The 22,847-nt window shown below is 40.4% G+C and overlaps 1 protein-coding gene across 1 annotated transcript in view; it reads right to left on the reverse strand.

The window, feature by feature from the left end:
- ECE2 (endothelin converting enzyme 2) overlaps positions 1-22,847 on the reverse strand; it is a 1,144,316-nt gene that overhangs the window by 213,486 nt on the left and 907,983 nt on the right. The window contains exons 12-14 of the mRNA XM_044070640.1: positions 19,502-19,612; positions 8,498-8,596; positions 6,749-6,826 (exon numbers count right to left, since the gene is read on the reverse strand). Coding sequence (XP_043926575.1) covers positions 6,749-6,826; positions 8,498-8,596; positions 19,502-19,612 — 288 coding nt within the window. The remainder of the gene's footprint in view (positions 1-6,748; positions 6,827-8,497; positions 8,597-19,501; positions 19,613-22,847) is intronic.

Genomic DNA, 22,847 nt, shown 5'->3' on the forward strand with positions numbered 1-22,847 from the left:
AAGTAGAAGTGTAGTTAGAGAAAAACAGGGGGCTGGTGGGAGGGTAACCAGGACTGCAACAGTGAATACACTCAAACATCTACATTTATGGTAAGTGTACACAACTGTACTATGTTCTTCATGTTTCACAGTCATTACCTTTGGGTAGATTCCCAAAGCTATGGTTGGGAGGATGGATTTATACAACATTAGGACTAGCTATAAGGCCCTGCAAAACAGCAGTGGTAAAGCCAGCTCTGGATTAAGAGAAAATTGGTAAGTGATAATGCTTGATGAAAGTATGAACTGAACTCCAGGTAGCAGCTTCTAGAATATCCTTGGTAAGAACACCTCTGAGAAAGGCTGTTGAAGTAGATGCAGCACTGGTGGAATGAGATCTGATCCCCTGGGGGATAGGTTTTCCATGGTGCTTATAACAGAAATGAATACAATGGCTTATCCATTTAGAAATGGTTTGCTTTTAAGTAGCCTTCCCTCTACCCCTGCAGCAAATGCTACCAGCAGTTGTTCAGATTTTCTTTGAGATTTAGTCCTGCCCAAGTAGAATCTAAGTTGTCTGTGTACATCCAATGAAAGCAGAATTTGCTCCCCCTTGTTCTGTGGATTGGGAAAGAAAGTTGGCAAATGAATGGACTGATTTAGAGCCACACTGGATACCACTTTGGGCATGAATGATGGATTGGTCCTGAGTGACACCCTGTCCGCATGAAAGATGATGAAAGGCTCCACTGCCATAAGGGCCTGTAATTCAGATATCCTTCTAGCTGAAGTGATTGCTAAAAGGAAAGCTGTTTTCCAGGAAAGAAATTTTAAGTCTGCAGTAGCAGCTGGCTCGAAAGGAGGTAGAGTGAGTTTCTCCAAAACAAAGTTAAGGTCCCAGGCAGGGGTTGGAGCTCTCCTGGGTGGTCTCAAGTTATGGCCCCTCTGAGAAGAGGATGAGAGAAGAGGGGGGTTCTGTGTTGTAATGAGCTGAAATGGCTGAGGCATGGATTTTTATGGAAGAAAAAGACAGGCCCTTGTGAAGCATCTCAGTTAAGTATTGCAAAATCTGAGGTAAATTGGGCACTGCTGTGCCCATCCCTTGAGATTGATTCCAGGCACAGAATCTTTTCCATTTATCAGCATATAATTTTCTAGTACTTGGTCTTCTCGGCTCCAAAATGACATCCATCACAGGTTTGCTGAGGGATGCTAAGGGGGAATTTAAGTGATTAGCCAAGCTGCAAGATTCAATGTTTGGAGCTAAGGGTGCAGAATTTGGTTCTCCTGCTGAGACAGTAAGGAAGGTGTCTGAGGCAGGTGCCATGGTGAAATGTGTGATACACTACGCAGGAGTGGGTACCGGTGCTGGCGACGTTAGTCTGGAGCAATCAAAATCATTTTTGGTTTGTCCTGTTTGACTTTTAGTAGAACGTTGGAGAGCAGAGGCAGAGGGGGAAAGGCATAGACTGAAAGGTTTTTCCAGCTGAAGGACAGAGCATCCACTTTCCAGGCTTTTTTTGTGATGAGTTCTTGTGCAAAATTTGTCCAACTGGTAGTTCTGGGGTGGGGCAAAAAGATCTATGTCTGGGCTCCCCCATTTGTGTGTCAACATGTTGAAAATCTTTGGTTCCAGTTTCCATTCATGTGGGTCCATGAGATTTCTGCTTAGTTCGTCTGCCAGAACATTCAGCTTTCCTGGCAGGAATTAAGCTTGTAGTTGTACATGGTAGCTCAAGGCCCTGTTCCACAATGCCATGGCTAGTCTGCAGAGGGGGCAGGAATGTGTAGCCCCCTGCTTATGTACCACATAACTGTGGTGTTGTCTGTCTTTACCATTAGTTGTCCTGGATTACGGTAGTCCTTGAAGGATGTCAGAGCATTCTGTACAGCTAGCATTTCTTTTTGATTGATATGAACATGCATTTGATTTGGGCTCCATTTGCCCTGAATGCACTTCCCTGCCAGATGAGCCCCCCATGCATAGTCTGATACATCTGTAGTTAGGGTATGGGCGGCAGGGGGTGGTGTGAATGGCAGTCCCTTGTTTTGGTGGCAGGCCTCTGCCCACCATAGCAACTCTAGGCACAGGCAAGGTATGATAGGAATCATTGTTTCCAGGCTGTGACAATGTTGACTCCATAAGCCTTTTAAGTACCACTGAAGTTTCCTCATATGCAGTCTTGCATATGGGGAGGCCATGTACCCCAAGGCTTGCAGTATTTGCCTTGCAGATAGCAGGGTTTTTGTGGCCACCTGTTTGAAGTAAGTCACCAAATGAATTTGTTTTTCTAGTGTAAGGAAAGCCATCTGGGCAGTTGTATTCAAGCTTGCACCCAGGAATGTAATTTTTTGAGAGTGTACCAGTTGTGATTTCTTTTCGTTTATGGTGTGTCCTAGACAAGTTAGAACTCTTTTTACAAACACCAGATGGTTTAGAAGAATGGCCTGGTTTTCTGCCTGAATTACACAATCATCCAGGTATGGATATATTTGAATATTTCTTTGCCTACAAAATGCAATTACTGGAGTCAGGCACTTTGTGAATACCCTGGGTGCAGTAGACAAGCCAAAGGGCAGTGCAGAGAACAGATAATGCATGCAGCCTGCTTTGAAGCGTAGGTACCTTCTGCAAGATTCCCTGATTGGGATATGCAGGTAAGCTTCTTTTAAATCTAGAGTTGCCAACCAGGCATCCTTGCCTAGCATAGGAAGTAACTGGTGAAGAGTCAGCATCTTGAATTTTGGAATGTCCAGAAAGGTGTTTAGAGTAGACAGGTCCAGAATTGGATGCCATGATTTGTCTTTTTTGGGTACCAGGAAAAGTCTGGAATAGAAACCTTGTCCCTTTTCCTCTTCTGGTACCGGTTGAATAGCCCCCATGTTTAGGAGGGAAAGTACTTGTTTCTGAGCCTCTGCCCACTGATTTGGGGGCAGGTCTGGCCACCCGTTTGAGGTTGGCAGCATGTGGAAATGAAATCTGTATTCCTGGGACACTATATTTAACACCCATTTGTCCTGGGTTATAAGTTGCCAGTTTCTGGAATGAAGAGCCAGTTTTCCCTCCAAAGGGGCGGCTAAGAGGTAAGTGCTTGGTAATTTTAAAGGAAAGTGATTGAGACTGTTTACCATAGGGTGGTGCCTTGTTGTTTCTAGAATTTGGAAGTGGAAGCACCCCATTGCTTAGTTCTGAAAGTCCCTTGGGACTGAAACCTGGTGCTTTTGGAATGTCTGGGTTTGGCTGGAGTGGCTCTGGAAGGAGCTGGAAAGGACCAGTTCTTAGTAGGCCAGTGCCTACTAAATCTTGGAGGTTGTACCTGTAAGAAATCTTTCACAGTTTGCATAGATTTAGCTTTATCTTCCATCTTTTTTAGAACTTCTTCAGCCTTATTGCCAAACAGGTGGTCCTGATTTAAAGGAGCATCCAAAAGGTTTGCTTTAACATGATCAGGCAGAGATTGCTCCTTAAGCCAAACATGCCTTCTAAGCACAGACCCAGTAACAGCAGCCCTGCAAGAGGCCTCTAAAGAATCAAAACCACATTGCAAAGTATGTTTGCCAACTTGTTCAGCTGAATGCAATAAATCCTGTAAATCTTTATTCTCCATACAGTCAGAAATCAACATCATTTTCTGTTTAAGCAGTCCCATGATATGCCGTTGATATTTTAGCATATGGAATTGACAGTTTAAAGCCCTAATTGCTAAAGTTGCAGAAGTATAAACCTTTTTATTCCATCTGTCCAGCACCCTGCAGTCTCTATCAGAAGGGGTAGGATTTTTAGCAATAGAGGCCTTAATGCCCTTGGGGCCCTGAGAAATGGTTTCAAGGCCAACAACAGGATTTTTGAAAAGGAATTTGTGAGACTCAGGAACCCTGTAGTACCTGTCTGGTTTGCTAGGGGCTGGAGGCAAGGAATCAGGGGCCATACTGGATTCTGAAAACACATCAACAATGTCTAGTACAGGAGGTATAGCCAAAGGCCTATGCTGAGGAAGAAGGAAATCCCTAAGCCTCTTTTTGGATTCAGAGAAATCCTGACTTTCTCAGTGGAAATGCTCCCTTAAGGTATGTAAAGTTTCCCCAAAAGAGAAATCCTCAGGTGGAGAAGCAGAGGGAATGGAATCCTCTGCATCAGAGTCCTCATAAGTAGGTATGGACAAATCCAGATCATTAGAAGAGTCACAAGAAACAGAGTCCTGTCCAGAAGATTCATAGTCAAGTTCAATCCTAGGCCTTTTGGAGGGGGGGGGGGTTGACTACCCCTAATTAGAGTAATTAAATCTTCAGCCATTTTGATCATTTGTTTTTTAGGCATAGGGGCCTGAACATGTGGCCTGGGTGTCGGATTTTTAGACATATTCGAGATTTAGGCCTTAGTATTGAAGTTGGAGTCGGTTTAATATGCAAGTCTGTAGGCCTGAATACACCCTCAGAAGCCGGTGCCTGCTCAGCGGCTCTGGACCCATCCAAGGTAGACACATCCGCAGGTTCCACATGTGAAGCATCTCGTGGCATACCAAATAGGTCTCAGTAGAGGCCTGCGAATCAGAAGTAGCGGGTATCAGGGGCTGCGAAAGCACCTCACTGAGTACCGGTGAACTGGCGACTGGCTTAGGAAAAGCGTCGTCGGAAGTTTTGGACCTCAACGGCCTGTCTCTGTCTTTATCTTTGTGTTTTTTCAGTATTCCCGTAGTCGGATGGCTAACCAACATCATTTCTGGATAATTAAACCGAGAACCGAAATATTTAGAAGCAAAAATGTACCGAAGACGGGTAGTGTGCTGATTAAATAAAGCACAAAACCAACAGCAAGGTACATCATGGTCAGGGCCTAGGCAAGGAATGCAGTACAAATGAAAATCCTTATGAGGTATTTGCTTCCCACAAGTAATGCAATTATTAACTTTTACTGACATCGGTAAGGAGCAAGAAAAAGTTTCCCCAATGGGTTACTTAGCTTTTAGTTGAAGACTTCGGTTCTGAAACTCGAAAACGAAAATTTCGGGAGTCGGCTGACTGGCACTTGCGAACTGCTTCTGTTTCGGGCACCGAGTGGTAAGAAAGACTGATGTAATGGCGTCGGCTGCATGTTTTATACCCCTGATGACCTGACTTCATGGAAGAAGGGACAGCAACTGACACAGGACCCAAGACTTTGTTAATCAGGCTGACTGAGGGCAACCTGCCAGCAGATTACCCAAATGTAATGACTGCAACAGTGAAACATGAAGAACATCTTGTAGCAATGGAATGGAAAATGCTCAGTGAGAAGATATGGAGATTTTTTTAATGATGATAAACTGAGTATAAATTCTTCTTTTTTTTTTTTTACTTCAAGTACTAAACACACTGTAATGCAATTAAAGCATCTTTGCCGGGGTCCTCATCTTCCCGTGCATGTTGATGTTGGAGGATGTGGCCTGTTACCCCTCCTCTTTACATATATTAACTCAAGAAATGTCATTACATTTCCTTGTGTCCATTATCTGACTACATCAACAGCAACAGCACACGCTGTGCTACACTGTACATAAAATGTACAAGACGATTTTATGTTTAGCTTCCTCTACTGCATCTGTCCATTTAATAAAACAAACTTTATACATCCAAATATTAAAACACCACATTACTATCACAGAACTACAACAAAATTGTTAAATTTAGACTGATCTAAGGTATTTTCAAAATTAAGAAAGTTACCACTCAATCAAAAATATTTTAACTCTGAAAACACAAAGTGGTTGTTGCAAAAAAAAAATGGAAACTTTCAGTTCATTTACATAATAAGTAGCATTGTTACTTTAATGTCAGTGATCTGAGTTAATCAAGGTACTTGTGCTCTTCTTCTTTACCACAGGAAGAAAATGACAGAAGCTATAAACTGTTAGACCTCCCTTTGTCTAGACAGACACAAACACAGACAAAAAGCCTTAGTACACGTATGACAGGTAGTGTTTCCAGAGATATATAATAATGTATCAGAAATTCTACACTTCAGATGGATGCTTCATGCAATGCTTAATGTATGATATCATACCTCTCAACCACTTAGGGCAAGAAATCTGAACAAAGCCATAAATAAAAGTGGGGCAAAGGCCCAAAAATAGGGACAATTTTTAAATATTGCTTGTAGAAGCTTAGAAAGTTGATAGAATAATAAGTTTTACATTAGCATGGATTTTCTGAAGGGTATGGAATTTGAAACTCAAATATATGTTATTATTGTCTAACTGTAATATTTAATAATTTGCCACTAATTTGCCAGAAAAACACAATTTTATGAAAAATGGACCAAAATTTGAGGGAAAAATCTGGATATTCTGTGAAACTCTGTACAGTTGAGAGGTATGTATGATAAATATAAAAAGGTGGTAGCGTAGACTTCTTTCTGTGAGATGGATGGCCATATCCCTACTTCTGTAATGATGGCTAGGGGGTCTTTGGCAGTACTGACAGTATCCTAGTGTGGGTATGGTTTATTTATTTATTTTATACTTCCTATCCAAAATGTAGTGAGATAAGAACATTTAAAAAAAACTGCATCAGGTGAGAGGCAGGTTTGGCAATTACAGTTAAATCAGGAATGGCAGTGCTATAACTCTTCTGCATGAAAGTGCAGCAATGCTAGCAAGTGAATTTGTACCAATTAAAATTTAAAACACCATCTATGATAAAGGTAGTATCAAGTCCATTCAAATTTAAGTAACAGATGACAACTCATACAAGTAATGTACTCATGAAAAAAAATATTTTTTTAGTAACTCACCCCATCATACACATCATCTAGTTCCTTGTTATCCAAAATGAAGTTTGGAAAACCAATCATGTCATAGATTGCATCAGCCTAAAAGAAAGAATAATAACATTATCACAAATATAGTGTCTCTCAAAAAATATTTCCGTCAGTATGGTTGTGTTAACTTTCTCCATACAACGAAAAAGCATTTACGTTCAGTTCCAAACATACTGCTCATGGCGGGTGGAGGATAGTGCACCATACACAGGTGCAGCTTGCCTTTTTAATATGATCAGTGATACATTTCTAGTAGAATGCTTTAGTGGAAAGGGAGGATGGCTCACTAGACAGCCACTGTGTCTAACCTGTAAACAGAGTAGGAATTCAAGTAGAAATAAATGCTCCAGCTGCTGTTTAATCTAATGCACTGCTAATTTTTATGAAACTTCTCTACTTTGGTTTTATTTTTAATGGACTGCCATTAACTAAAGATGAAATTTTATTTCTTGCTTCTTTTCTTTTTCTTTTGAATTCAAGTGTTTGATCAGGGTTGGCTGATGCTACTATCCCATCACTGCATGTAGGTGCATATGTAGTGTTGCACCATTGTTTACCTAAGACTGCTGTGCACAGTATTATGGATTTTTCACATTTTCCCTATAGCATAACTTTGGCGATAGTATATATAAATAAGGGGATGGAGTGCAGGAGGTTGTCTACTGCAAAACTGCTGTTTTGTAAGTACAGTTTTCAATCAGTTGTGATTGAGAACCTTTTTCAGACTTATTTGTCTCATGTTAACACACAGGGAACATATATAACTGGATACACTGATACCTATATATCTAGAGATCTTTTTCATTCTGTATGTATGCATATAGTTATATATAGATTGGTAGACATATCTACATATCTGTATACCTATATCTGTCTGCGTACCTATCCAGCTATAAATGATACAGCATTTGTTTTTAATTTCCTGTTCCTCCACATCAAAAAGAGGAGGATAAAGAAAAGAACATGCTATACACACTTAAACGGGAATGTGTGGGATCATTACCGTCAGTACAGGGACCAGAGTGACAGGGAAGAAATGAAAAAGATGCAAAAATAAAAAGTAGGGTTACTTATTGGAAAAAAGTCAATAGGTCAAAACGTTGAAAAGTTTATTAAAAATAGAAAAGTTAACGTAAATTTATTGAGTATATGACTGCAACACTTTCATCAATTATGAGTTCAATAAAGAATGTTAATAAAAAGAACTAATAAAATGACAAAATAAGTTTTTTTTTTGCTTCTTGCACAAATGCAGAGAAAAAACAAAAAAAAATGTTGATGTCTGCAGAAGACGCTGTGGAGTGGACTGTATCTACCGTTTACCACACCCAGATTCTGCCACTCTGTACTGCGTTCATGGCAACTGGAATCTCTAATTCTACAGGTAGGAAAATATCCTCCAAGATACTGTTCAGCCACCCCTTAACTCCTTTCCACCCACCATCTGATAAAGCAACTTGCCCTGTCCATGTAAATTACAGCTGCAGTGAAAAGCATTGCTGCTTTAGTGTGTGTCTACCCACAGTGTTCTTTTATTCATGGTTATTATGTTAGGGCTTGAACTACCTTACACAAATATCAAATTATGAACTTTAAACTGTGGTACTCATAAGTAAACACCTGTCTTATTGTTACTTAAACAGATTCATTATTAGCACAAGTTTAGATGGTGAGGGGAGGCTGATCCCCCTTCTTTGTGAACATTTCACATTGCATAGTAACCTTCTCCTTAGCAGCTTGTCGTGTTTTGTCATCCATCCAATCCAGATCATCTAGTGCTCCCTTGAACGCTGTTCTGATTTCATTGATCATTTCTTCTGCCTGGCAACAAAGAAAGTAAGAAGAACTGTAACCATCACAATTGTTTGTGCATCTTTCATTACACGGTCATACAAAGTATTACAGTTGAACTGTTGTGTTGATTTCCATCTGTTTTATCTCTCTAAATTCTTCAGATATTGTGCCTCTAACTGTATGAATTGCATGCTTACATTTTTAGACATTCACTGTTCTTATCAGCACATTGATGTCCACATTTGTGCACCCGTTAGACTGTAAAGGAATTGTTTTTATAACATTTGTCATCAAGACAATGATGGCAGCAAGATTCAATGAAAACAGTATTCTTACAATCCTAAATACTAAACCTTGTCAACTCAACGATAAAAAAAATGATTCCGCCAATGAAATGCAATTTACCAATGGTTCTGCAACGTAGGAGTTGGTTATATTTACTTGAGGTGGTACAGTGTGTCTCCTTCTTCTCATCCTGCTTTTATTGACAAAAAATTGGAGACTAGGATATGGAGAACCCTTTTTCTCCAGATATGAACTGAGTCAATTGTAATGGGGCCCTTAAGGGAAGGGGTATTGAGTTGATAATAACCTACTGATTTAACAGCTGTGTATCTGCACGAGGGCTTGAGACATGAGAAGGAATATGATTTTGACAAAGTGTGATGGAATGGTATACAGGTTCGGTACTTTTAGCAGGTTTTCAGCAGCTTGCGTAGTTCTCACCTCTCAGCCAAACGGATGAACACGACAGCATGATTGTTAGCGATAACAAGCTCCCATGCTACTCTGATATGACTCTGGCAGACTTGTCAGCTGTTCAGTTGTTCGCATGGCACTACTTTTTACAGTAAACTGCGAAGTTACTAGGCAAGCAATCACTGGGATTATAAGATGCCTATACCTTGAACACTGGTAAGAAAAGCACAGTAATAATCCTTGCTTCGTTTATCTAAAAGAGCCATACAGATAAATCCTGGGATGAATTTCTGACTACCCAACAATTCTGCTACGTGAGCTCTGAAGTTGGCTACATTGGAAGGCTAAATATGTACAAGAAGGTGGTTTCAGAAGTGGGCATACATTGTGTTTTGAAACTATCTTTCCAGCGAGTTTTGTGAGCTGGGCTTTTATATAAATGTTTGAGATACCACTGGACCTGCTAATGTACAGCAGGTCAAACAGGGCCGGTTCCTTCATGACAAGGAAGGCTAGCCTAGATGAAGGAACATGTAGACCACAGAGTACAAGGACAGTGAAACTAATCTATAAGGGTAGCTGATAGGTTTAAGACATCTGAATTTCTTATAATTCCTCTAGGCATTTTACCTGGGTAATCTGCTTTGGTTAGCACATGCCTGAAGGGGACATTATATTCAATAGCAGGTCTAATAAAGGAGTGCAGTGGAATAATTACATATTTACATATGAAACAATTTCCCCTTGGATATCATGTGGGCCAGATTGAAGGATTTCTTAACTATGGTGGAAACACTGTGATCAAATGGAAGTGAGTTAACCTCCTATGTACCAAGATCTGACATAACAGTGTCAGTCAGTAGAGGAGGATGACATGCTAGGAAGTGGCACTGGCTTGCATGCTGAACAGTATCATGCTGTACTTTGTAGCTTTCAGTTTAAGACCACGTTTTGAGCACCACGTCCAGATTCTATCAAAGTTATCTGAGATTAGTGGGGGTAGAATACTGGAACCCAGTTTGCACAGAAATCAGCAAATCTCAGTAGCTACAAACCTGTATGTTAACAAAAAAGATGCCAAACAGAAGAGGTCTCAATACAGAAACCTACAGGACATAACTAATTGCATTGTTATACCCTGACAGGCTAGCCGCAGCTTTACAATTTGAGTTTTATGAGACAGCAAGCTGTGACTGATGGGAAACATAGCAGTTTATGCTGAGTATTACTAGTCTGTCTATTATAGAACACCCGCACATTATACTTGAGAAAAGTGAAAATAATGCTGTGGTGCAGCTGGTGTTACTGCCTTACAGATACTGATCTCCAGCTGGGATTTGATCTGAGATGTCTTGTATTTGCAGTCTTCACATTCTCTGTGTATCCACATGGGATGAAACAGTTTCTTACATCCTAAAAAATGAGAAACATGGGAATTGCCAATCCTTTTAATTGCCCATATGTGTGAATGCAGTGAGAATGTGAGTGTGAACATGTCAAAGAGACAGAACCCCATTCAGGATGAAGCTTCTGTGCACTGCCTAAGTTAAAAGCCAGTGTAGCCTTTGTCTTTCATTTTGGTTCTGTACCAGATTAAGAAGGTAATCAGAGAATGAATGAATGAATGAATGAATGAATGAATGAATGAATGAATGAATATGACTGTACATGGTACATAATACTCCATGAGTGCTCAGCAAGCAATCATATTGCATTTGCAGGCAGGCTTAATGCTCTAGAGCTACCACAAATCATTATTTAAAATATGCATTAGTCAGCACAGAAAGATTGAGCCTTGACCACAGCCCTAGTATCTTGGGCTCACAATGCATGCCCAGCTGACAGAAGAGCTAGATGGGGAAATGAGAGTAGACTTTCTAATCCCAACTGATGGTTTGGTCCACTGTGTAACTCACTGGAGTTGGAGATTTGAATGTATAGCATTGCAGAATATCTGATGAGAAAAAATTCTAATCGGTCAATGAGCATGATAGTGCAGTTGAGGTTAATCTGTATGTGTTTGTGGCATATAACAAACACATACATGCATATTACAGGGTGAACACTGCAGGCCCTGTTTCAACAATGCATCAACCACCAGCTAAGAAGATGGGGCATATAAAAAAGGAATAACTGTATCAATTATAACTGATGGCTCACTAGTCTGTTGCCTCATGTCAGTTTTAAACACCTTTATTAAATTCTTATATTGTAGACAGTGACACAGCTAAACATACAATGTTTCATACATTATACATGTATGCTTTCTTTTTAACAATTATCTTCTCTCCAACATTACATACATTATTGAGTTCCTAACTTATTTTAAACCTCCCTCCTCCTGCTCCTCCCGAACATTATGCTGCATATATTGTTATGCACAGATCTATGTATATATATATATATATATATATATACATATATATATATATATATATATATATATATATATATATATATATATATATATATATATATATATATATATATATATATATATATATGGTTACCTATCAGAACATCTACTCTTCATAACATTTAAACTCAAAACTTCAAGATCATAACATCTAAACTTCAAAACATCTAAAACTCATAACATTGTATCTCAAAACATTGAAAACTACAAAGCAACTATAAATAACATCCCACAGAGTTTTTACTATGTTTATGCAGGGGGACAAGCCCCCCTGCACCCCCCCTCCCGTAAATTAAATATACGTACTCCAAGGTATCACTACAGTGGGGGAAAAAGTTAATTTCTGAACCCCACTGTAGTGCAACCTTGGGGTTGGTATATTTAATATATGGGGGGGTGTGGAGGTGGAGCCCCCCACTTTAAATGTAGCAAACAGTATGTGGGATGTTATTTATAGTTGCTTTGCTGTTTTCAATGTTTTGAAATTCGATGTTATGAGTTTTTGATGTTTTGAAGTTTAGATGTTATGGTCTTGATGTTTTGAGTTTAGATGTTATGAAGAGTAGATGTTTTGATACGTAACCATATATATATATACATACATAGCTTTAGGCATCTCAGTAGTACGTATCCAGTTGTTTCTTATGCCATAATTTGTTGGTTAGTAACTAATTTGATTATTTAAATGTTGTTAAAATTGATTGGTTCTAAGGTAACATGGTGTAATAGAGTGGCAGGGGAGTAAGAGAAGGATGAGGTAGCATGTAAAAGTTTGATAGTCAAGGTTAAGAAAGACCAAAATAAAAACAATGATAAACATCTGCTGAGTCTCAGACCATGTACTGCTGTATGCATGCATTAATTAGGCATTTAAATGTGGACCTTGCCTTCCCTAAAAACTGAAATGTGGCACTCAAGCTGAAATAATCTGAATGCTTATGCCTACCAGGCAGGGTTGCCAGACGTCCCTATTTGGGCGGGACTGTCCCGAGATCAGCAGCCTGATCCCGAGTCCCGCCCTGCCGGTTTAAATCCCGGCCAACCTCCGCTTTGTTTGTTTTTTTGGGTTTTTTTTGATTGTCCCGTATATCTGGCATACGGGCCAATCAAAAATTGCTAAACATGGAGCTTCTTGTGTTCCGCATTAAACACGAGAAGCTCCGTGTTTTTGATTGGCCCATATGCCGTATCTGAGCCAATCAAAAATCGCTAAACACGGAGCTACTTGTGTTGAATGCGGAACTGCAATGCATTAAACACGAAAAGCTCCATGTTTAGTGCACAGCTACTGAGCGCAGCCCTTTAATTAATGTTTTTTTTTTTTCCTGGTCTTCACTTGCCGTGAGAGACCTTCTTTTTTTTTTGTCCCTGCCTGGGGGGCTGGAAATCTGGCAACCCTGCTACCAGGCCAAAACCCAGTGGCATAGCAACAGCAATCAACCCAAATGCAAAGTGTAAGAGGGTGCGATCTTGCATAATTAAAATACCTGTACACAAAAAGTTTTTTTTTTTTTTTTTCTTTTCTTGAGGAGATGATGGGGCCATGAACAGGTTGCTGTGGAAGCTGATAAACCAAATAGCTTCCTATATCCATCTGAATTTTTTCACTCTTCTGTTGAAAAGCTTGGGGGGGTGGCTTTGACTGTAAGGAGGAAATGGACCAACTGGCTTCCTACAGTCTCAACCAAACTGAATTCTTTCTTTTTTTTTTTTTTTTGCAGTTCTCAGTCCATTGTGCCAGTAAAGTTTACAGCCTAGCCTATTCACACCAACGTTTTCAACAGGTCTTGTGGGATCCTGTTCATTTCTTCTACTATGCTATATTTGGAATACACTTTTAAGTCGCATTTTGCACAGTCAACACAGTAGTTTTCCTCAGTTCTGATTCTTGTTTTTGTCTAAGATCCTGTTTCCATCCATGACTCACTATAGTCATCTAGCTGCAGACAAGCCAGGTTAACCAAATCAACACATTTAAAGGTGTGCTATAGTTGTAACTGATTTGCAAAATGTATTTATAAGCCAGTAACTGTCCTAACACATAAAAACAAACCATATGTGCACTTAATTAACCTAGTCACCCATCTTTAAACACATGGAATTTCTCATCCTTCGTTGACATACAACTCCACCTTATCTGCAGCAACATGAAATGGAATAGCAGTAAGTTAATAATGGACTAACTTAGAGAATGGTTGATTATTTTCAGGATCACAACTGTAATTGTGTAGTGCAGTATACTTCATCTCCTAAGTATTACTTGAGTATCTAGCAATAGACTGTTCAAACATCTCTCATGCCTTTCCCAAAAGTGCACAAACACATTTTGCTTTTCATTAGTTGTCTTCTGTTCTTCGACCTGGTAATACAACTATTACTACTATTAGTACTACCACTACAACAACAATAGCAACCACTACTACTGCCACTACAACAACAACAATAGCAACTACTACTACTACTACTACTACTACAATAATAACTAAAAAAGTAACTAATAGTAGGTTCATAGGTTCATACTAGGCTATCTGCCCTAGGGCATTTATAAGTCTAGCCAGAGTGTGTTTGACTTTCGCCACCCATTTTAAATAAATTTTGCTATGCCCTTTTTCGAAGTTAGTATACTGTGCCTCTATCTAACAGTGACACAGAAGTGATACCCGGGGTAAACCTATGATCTCCCATCCACCCATCAAGATTCCTCTTGAAAAGAGTCAATGAGGGCCTCTGCCTAACCTTGACTGGGATTTTATTCCAGAGTGAAGGGAGCCTCTGGGTTATGAATCTGTCCCACCAGCATGTCCTATTTATTTCAGTGCTGAGGTTCAAGTCTCTCGAGCGTGTAGCTCGATGGGATTTGGATTTTCTGAGGTGCAGCATGTCCATTAATTCCCGGTTGGACATGGCTTTATATGTCAGGCACAGATCGCCTCTGAGCAGGTGGTATACCACTGAGTAGAGCTGGAGTTTCTTTAACCGGCCAGCATATGTCATCTGTTTGAGCCCTTTGATCCTCTTGGTGAGGTACTTTTTGGGTCTTTCCAGTTGCTGCAGGTGTCTGGTAAGGTACATCCCAAAAGGGGCATTGTACTCAATTATGGGCCTGATGAGGGATGAGTAAAGAGGCACGATGACCTCCCCTGATCTAGATGTGAATCCCTTCATGATTAGGTGGGCTATATAAAATGTTTTTCTAACCACTTTGGCCACGTGGTTTTCAAATGAGAGATTGCTATCAACTTGGGTCCCCAGGTCCCTAATTACTTCTTCTGTACTTAATGGATTAACATCTATGTGGTCATTTGTGGGCACTTTGTTTTTGCCAAAGGGGATGACTATACACTTTTTGGTGTTTAGCTTGAGGCCATGGCTCTGGCACCAGTTGTCTGTTCTATGAGGCCCTTTTGTAAGATGCTTGTGTCAGCTGGAGAGTCGATTATGGCGCCTAGTTTGCAGTCATCTGCGAACTTGGTCAGCCACCGTCCTTCCGTGTTGGCCTGTATCTCCGAGAAATATATACCGAACAAGAGAGGTCCCAGGACTGAGCCTTATGGGACGCCACTTGTAACTGGTTTGGAGTATGACATGGCTCCAGCAATTCTAACCATGTGGGTTCTGTCCTTGAGCCAGTTTGAAACCCACCTAGTGACATAGGGGTTTATATTTAAGCTGGTGAGCTTATCTATAATGCCCGAGTGGGGTATTGTATCGAAGGCTTTTGCGAGGTCCAGGTAGGCTGTGTGGACCACCTTCCCTCGTCAATGGCCTTAGTGACTGTTTCAAAGAAATCGACCAGGTTTAAGAGGCAGGATCTGCCCTTAACAAAGTCACACTGGGTAGGATCCAGTGTCTGTAGGTCCCCAATATCTTTATTTATGAGGTCCATGATGATCCTTTCCATAGCTTTGCAGACCAAGCTAGTCAGGCTTAGGGGGCGATAGTTTCCAGGATCCGTTGAGGCACCAACTTTGTGGAGAGGGACCACTGTTGCTGTACGCTACTCTTTGGGTACATATCCTGTAGTAAGGCTGAGATTGAACAGTAGTTTTATGTTTGGGTTTAGCTCTTCTTGTAGTTCATGTAGGACACAGGCCGGGACACCGTCTGGTCCCATTGATGCTGTGTTTTTTGCTTTGGAGAGGGCGGCTCTTGCCTGAGCATCTGAGATGTCAGGGGGGCAGCACTCTGCTGGGATAGATATTTGCCCTTTTGGTGAGGGGGGGAGTTTGTGCTGAACCTGTCAGCTAGGATGTTGGCAATGTCTGTGGGTTCGGTGTATTTTTTGCCATTTTGGACTAATTCTTAGCATATCTGGGAATTCCCACCCAGGTTCCTAACATAACTAAAGAAAGCCTTGTGATTATCCTTAGTGTCCTGTGCAATTTTTCTCTCGAAGCTGGCCTTAGACGATTTTATGAGTGTCCGTAGTTTTTTGCTAATACTGATCAGAGATGCCTTCACTTTTTGGGATTTTGCTCCATCATGTAGTAGCTTCCTCCTTCTATTGTATAGTTTGTTTATGGCTGGGGTCCACCAGACAGGATTCCTGCTTTTGAAGGATTGGGCCTTGGTTTTATTTGGGACTGCATGATCCATGCATTCCTGAAGGTGTTCATAGAATGCGTTTATAAAGGATTCTGCGGTCTGGGCCATATTTTCCACAGGCCCGGGGGCTTTGAAGGATTCCACCTCGGTTTTGAGGAGTGTGAAATTTGCTTTAGAGAAGTTTTTCACTGTGGTTTTCTGGGCAGGGGGTGGGGTCGGGATGTGAATATCCAGTGAGATTAGTTTATGGTCTGATCTTACCAGTGAGGGATACACTTATGGTCTGGAGGATAGAGCCCCCATGTTGGTGATGATCAGGTCCAGTATGTTTTCCCCTCTTGTGAGAGTGGTAACAAGTTGTTCCATAGCATTTGAGTTTATAAATTCTAGGAACCTTTGGACTCGGTTGTTAGAGCTAGAGTAATGCTCCCAGTCTATGTTTGGGTAGTTGAAGTCGCCCAATATACTGGTATTTGGAGAGACCTTCATATTTTCCAGTGCTCTCAGGAAGGCCGAGTAGGGTTCCTGGGTTTGGGAGGGTGGTCTGTAGCAGGCTATAAACTGAAAGGCAGTTTTACCCACTGTTAGTTGCACATGGATAGTCTGATGCTTCGTGCTGTGCCACTAACCTGGAGGTGTGGGTATCTTTGACGAATATTGATACTCCCCCTCCTTTTGTGGTTCAGTCCAAGTTTTGGGGCCAAAAAACATGGTATGAGGTATAACCTGGTAGTGCTGGGGTGCTCTCTGGAGCCTTGAACCAGGTTTCTGTTACTGCACAGATATCGATGTTCTCCATGCTAAGGAGAGTTTCGAATGCATGCATCTTGAGGTTTAGACGTCTGGCGTTGAGTAGCATTACTCTTAGTTTCTTATCCCTTGTGATACCTATGGAGGTGGGTTTGTCTTTTGAGCCTTGCCTAAAAAGGCACTATGGGGGTGGCAAGAGCCTTTGCCAATATCCGAAAGCCCAGGGGTGACAGATGCAAGCCACCCCTAGCGAAGAATCGTGGCTTGTTGAGCATATCATCCCAGGCTGACAGGCATTGGATCCCCTTTGGATGACACCAATACTTAAGCCAATTGTTGAAATTGATCATCTTGTCTTCATGTTATGGCATCATTCTTGGTGAGGGTAAGATGCTACTCAAGGTCAGGGTCATACCGGCCTGGGCCTCATGCTCAGAGAGCTCCTCTATGTCTCTTTTCATGTAGTCCAGGGAGGTACGTCTCAGGTCATTCACACCAGCATGGACAATGACTGAGTCATATTTGTACTTGCCTTGGAGTGACCTGAGTGCTTGTGTTATGTGGTGGATCCTAGCGCCCAACAGGCAGCTCACCATGACCTTCTCCTTGTTCATCCTGGTGATCGGGACGTCAGTGTGCCTGACGATAGAGTCACCTATTACAAGTGTATCAGGTGTGTTGTTTAGCCTTAAGGGCTGTGACTGTTCGGCACACTGGCTTTGTGAGCTATGTGTTGCACATATTTTGTTTTGGGGTAGCGGTTGCTTGGGTGTCTGCTTTGGAGGTCTCTGCTGCTTAGGCAGATTTTTATTTAGAGACTCAGTATGTTTTGTGTGTTTATGTGTTTGGTTTGCTGTCGTGGTAGGTCTATGTGAGACTGGAATTGTAGTGAGTGTGGTTTCCTTCTCCTCCTGACTGGTTACGCCAGTACTGAGTTGAGAGAGCTTAGCCTCCAGTTTGGCTATATGGTTGCATCTCTCACATGTGTTGGAATTTGTTGGGAGGAGGAGAGGGTTGTCTGTGTACATGAGGCAGTTGTAACATTGCCTCAAGATTCCCAGATTCACCAGCTGGACCAGAGAGGAGATTGACAACTGACCTTTGGGCATGCTAGAATAGTATTGGGAATTCCTTTATAATTGAAAAAAGGGCCAGTGGGGAACAAGGTACTCAAGGGGAGTTTGTGAGGGTGTAGTGCTTTTAATTTTTTAGTGCTGACTTATATAATTGCTTTAGTAAGCAAGTGCCAGGCTTTAGAGTAGGAATAGGGTGTTTATTATGAGAACTAGATCAGTTACTACTACTACTACTGCTACTGTTTCTGCTAGTACTGCACCTACTATTACTACCACTACTACTGCGGCTACTATTACTACTATTATTACTGATACAACTACTACTACTGCTAGTACTACTGTTAAAACTACTATTACTACCACTACTTTTCCACACAAGTCAGCCAGTCTCCTATTTTAGTGTCATATAATATAACCCTTCATTACTTAAATGGCCATATTATCAGAAAAATATCAGTTCCACTCCTCTTGGCTACATTTGTGACTCAGTTGAATATTTTCCTTAAACATCTCAACCGCTAGAGATATTTTTTTAGAAAACAGCAACATATTCATGGAATAATGATGCAGTTAGGGCCAGTGTTCCAAAACTACCTTCAAATAATTTACACAAGACAGAACATTAGTGGACAGACTCTGACTGTGTTAGGTGAGGGGCTTTTTGTATTTAGTGAGTATACAACTTGTGTATTACCATGACATTTGTTCCAGGCAAAGCTTAGTGTCAGGTGCTCCCTCGGTGGATCAACAGCATGCTGGAAATATCATTTGCCTCAGCCTTTCTGCCAGGAACTCCTTGTGATCCCACAGAATGATCTGAGAATATTGCTGTGGATAGGGAAGCCTGTTCAGCTCTAGTCAGCTTGCAGGCCAAACATTTGAAAAACATGAATGGATGGAAACATTTCTGTCTTTTAATTTTCTTTCTGCTGCAGTTGAGTCCTTTCTCCCTACCTATCACATTTTAGTCTGTCATGTTACTGCAGATCTTTGAAAACCTGCATGGAATGAAATGTTGTCTGGCAGTCCTGTATCATACTTCAGTCAGTTCTTCTCTTGTCACTTAGTATCTTACTTTACTGAACATATAATTTTACAGTTTATGTTGCTTATGCTTCTAAGACTTGTGGGGGGTAGTGTGCTTTTCCTCTTTTCTGCATTTTTATACCATTGTGACACTACATCACATTTTTCTGAGATACCTCTTCCTCCCCGGTCATATCTAAAAATAGTCTCCAACAAGTGCACCCTTCCTATTAAGAGTAATTTAAAAATAAATACAATTATGCTGTTCTACTGTGGAATCAAGTAAAAAAATTAAATACCACCTGTACTTGGAATTTATTTTTTCCAACAACTGTCTGCTACCACGGGAATCAAAAGATACAGGGTTGTCAAGATTATTTGAACATTTTAACAATGAAAGTACAAGGGAAAACAACTTACAATTGCCTTGCTTTCTTTGTCAAAGGTAGCTTTCACAAAAAGGGCACCCAGTGCAAAGCCAAGTGTATCATCTGTGTTGGAGATGCAGGTCTGCCATCTAGGAGTGCAGGACTAAAAAAAATATATATTAATGTGTAGTCACAGAATTTACAAGTCAGACATCAAAGCAGTCTACACTGTAAGCCATGGAAAGTAATACTGTTTGCAGGCACTGTTTCATCATGCAAATAGTCAGCACTGATCATTATTTTAGTACAGGAACAATCAATGGTGCATAACAGTACATTACAGTCTAGAAACATTTTTTAAATGGAAACAGCAGTGCCATCTACAGGATTATGTGAGGTATGCATTTATCCAAGGAATGTTGAATCAAATGCATTTAGGGGAAAAGACTTGGATCAAAAATAAACAGATAATGTTAGCTTTCACTTGAAACTTGAACCCAAGACTTCCAGAATACCCTGCTGGTGTCACTGCCAATGGAATACGGGAGTCTCTGGACAGATAGGTGTTTAGCATTCACATTCACTTAAGAACATAATCGTTACAGCCTAGGAAACCCCTACCATGGTGATTAATAACTCAAATTTACTAAGTATTAAACTAGGAGATGTTGGTCAGGTATGTGATCCTGCAGGCAGCAATGCAAAAAAACACTAACTTGAAAATCTGAATTGAAAGAATCTGCCACATCTAACTAGTTCAGTTCTTAGTAACTGATTCATCTTCTTCACTGCTGTGAACATTCCCCTAAGCATTTATAATTTCACTCATAATGTATCAAGAGTGCTTTGTAATTCCATACTGGTTATATCTTCCTTTATTTGGTAAGTCAAAAAATTGCCTTACTACCTTCCAGCAGTCAATAGAAGCCAGTAATGTTCCCAGACAAAATACTGCAAAATATATACCTATTTGCATTGTATTAATTTATTGGCACACTTAATTTGTTGAGCTACATGTGACATTTTTCAGATGTAGTCTAGATCTAGAGCACATATTTCAAAACGTACCATTTTAAGAAGGAGTAAAATGCTGTTATTAGAACATATTTATTGATAGTCATTAGCAAATGCAATTAGCCTACCTTAGATGAGTGATTAGAATATATACATTATTTTGGGGATTCTTAACAGTTAAGGGACTCTAACCATACATTAGTAAATGCATGCAAAGGGTTATGTCCAAGTCGCTGTGTATCTCACACCCAGTATGGACTTGCGACTAAATCGTGTGATGTAAAACTGGGATTCAGACTTTGCAACTGGACTCATTTCTTTAGAGTGTTCAACCTTCGGAGAGTCAGGAACATTCTCAGGACTAGAATCAGATGGTACGACATGTTCTGGAATAGAAACAATGTCTGAGTGATTCTGAGACTTAGAGTCTGTATGCAGCGGTAACAATTCTGGCACAGGAAGGAGGTGCCTGCGATTCCTCCTGTATTCCACATCCTCGGACTCTACAATGTAGGACTTTGGCTTCTTGGACAATTGGGCTCTGATGGTTCTGTTGTTTTTAGCTTTAGGCCTCAATACACTTGCACTAATAGGCAATGTTGTTCTGATTTGCCTGGATAGAAGTCTCTGAGCAGGCGAGCCAAGTATATCGTCACGGGATATGTTTCTAAAATTAAGTAGATTCAAGAAGATATCAGTATTGTCACACTTTGACCTTTCAAGTAATTACTTTGCACTCTCCACTGCATGTCCAACTAGACCATTTGACTGTGGATATTCCGGACTACAAGTAACATGTACAAAGTCCCATTTTCTTGCTAATTTCTGAAACAACTGACTAGTAAACAGAGTACCATTGTCAGAAATAACTTTGTGTGGACTACCATGGACTGAGAAATGACATTTCATCTTGGTAATAACAGTAGTGGATGTTAGATTAGGTAATAAGTCAATCTCAAACTAGTTTGAATAAGAGTCTACCAATACTAAATAATGCTGATTGTTCCACTCAAATATGTCAGTAGCAACTGTTGACCAAGGTAGTTCAGGAACTTGACTTAGCTGAAGTGGTTCTCTTTGTAAATGTGATTTAGTACTATTGCATACTGAACAAGAAGTACTTTATCAATGTCTTTCACTAGTGAAGGCCAAAATACTAGTTCTCTTGCCCCTCTTTTGGTAGAGTCGGATCCTCGCTGACCATAATGCAAAATCTGGATAGATTCATGTTGTAATGAAGCAGGACTAACAATTTTAGGACCTTTGAAAATAATGCCATCTTCCATCCACATCTCATCTCTGTAAGGAAAATAAGTTTGCACTTCAGGTGGTACACCAGATTGCTTTGATAGCTATCCAACATTAATGTAGTGATTGAGCTTTTGCAAAATTGGATCAGTCTTTGTATGACCTCTCAGCTCATCAAGTCTCGTGGTAGAAATATTATGCACTGCCATCAAGTCAAAGTCAAAATTCTCTGTGTCATGCTGTTCCAATATACTTCTGAGTGATCTGGATAAGGTATCAGCCAGATAAAGAAGTTTGCCTTTTGTATAGACCATTTTGAAGTTGTACTTTTGCAATCTGAGCATCATTCTTTGTAATTTTGCTGGAGCGGAATGCACAGGCTTCTTTAGAATGGTAGCTAGAGGTTGGTGATCAGTTTCAATTTGAATAGCTCTACCATAGATATAATCGTGAAACTTTGAACATGCAAATACTATCACCAAATTTTTTTTCTCAATTTGAGCATACTGCATCTCAGTTTGGGTAAGTGTTCTATATGCATAGGCTACTGGTCTGCCTTCCTGAAGAATAACTGCACCAAGACCAAATTATGAACCATCACAGGAAAGAGTGACTGGTTTATCGTCATCATAGTTAGTATCTTAATGTAGTTGGGGTGGCAATTTTCTGCTTAAGGTCTTCAAATGCCTTCTAGTGCTGTTCCAACCAAGACCATGTAACATTTTTGCACGTTAGCTCTCTTAAAGGTGCTGTCAACTCACTGAAGTCTGGTATAAACTTGCTTAGACAGCTGACTATGCCTACAAAATATTGTAGAGCTTGAATATTATCTGGTGTGGACATCTCAAGAATAGCTGTTTGTTTAGATGGGTCTGGTCTTAAGCCAGTGCTGGTAAATAAATGACCTACATAAGTAACTTCTGGTAGTCTGAATTTGCACTTTAGAGGCTTGAGCTTTAAGTTTACTTCACATAGTCTGCCTAGAACTCTTTTAAGGTTTCTGGTCATGCTCTGCTTCACCATTGCCTCCAACTAGTAAATCATCTATTATTCTGGCAGAAGGACAACCTGAAAAAATTTCCTCCATTGCACACTGGAAGAGTTCACTTGCAGAATTTATTCCAAATGGCATCCTT

This window comes from Protopterus annectens, chromosome 4.part1 (assembly GCF_019279795.1).
Source record: "Protopterus annectens isolate FY-2018-M chromosome 4.part1, PAN1.0, whole genome shotgun sequence".
Taxonomy (NCBI): Eukaryota; Metazoa; Chordata; order Ceratodontiformes; family Protopteridae; genus Protopterus; species Protopterus annectens.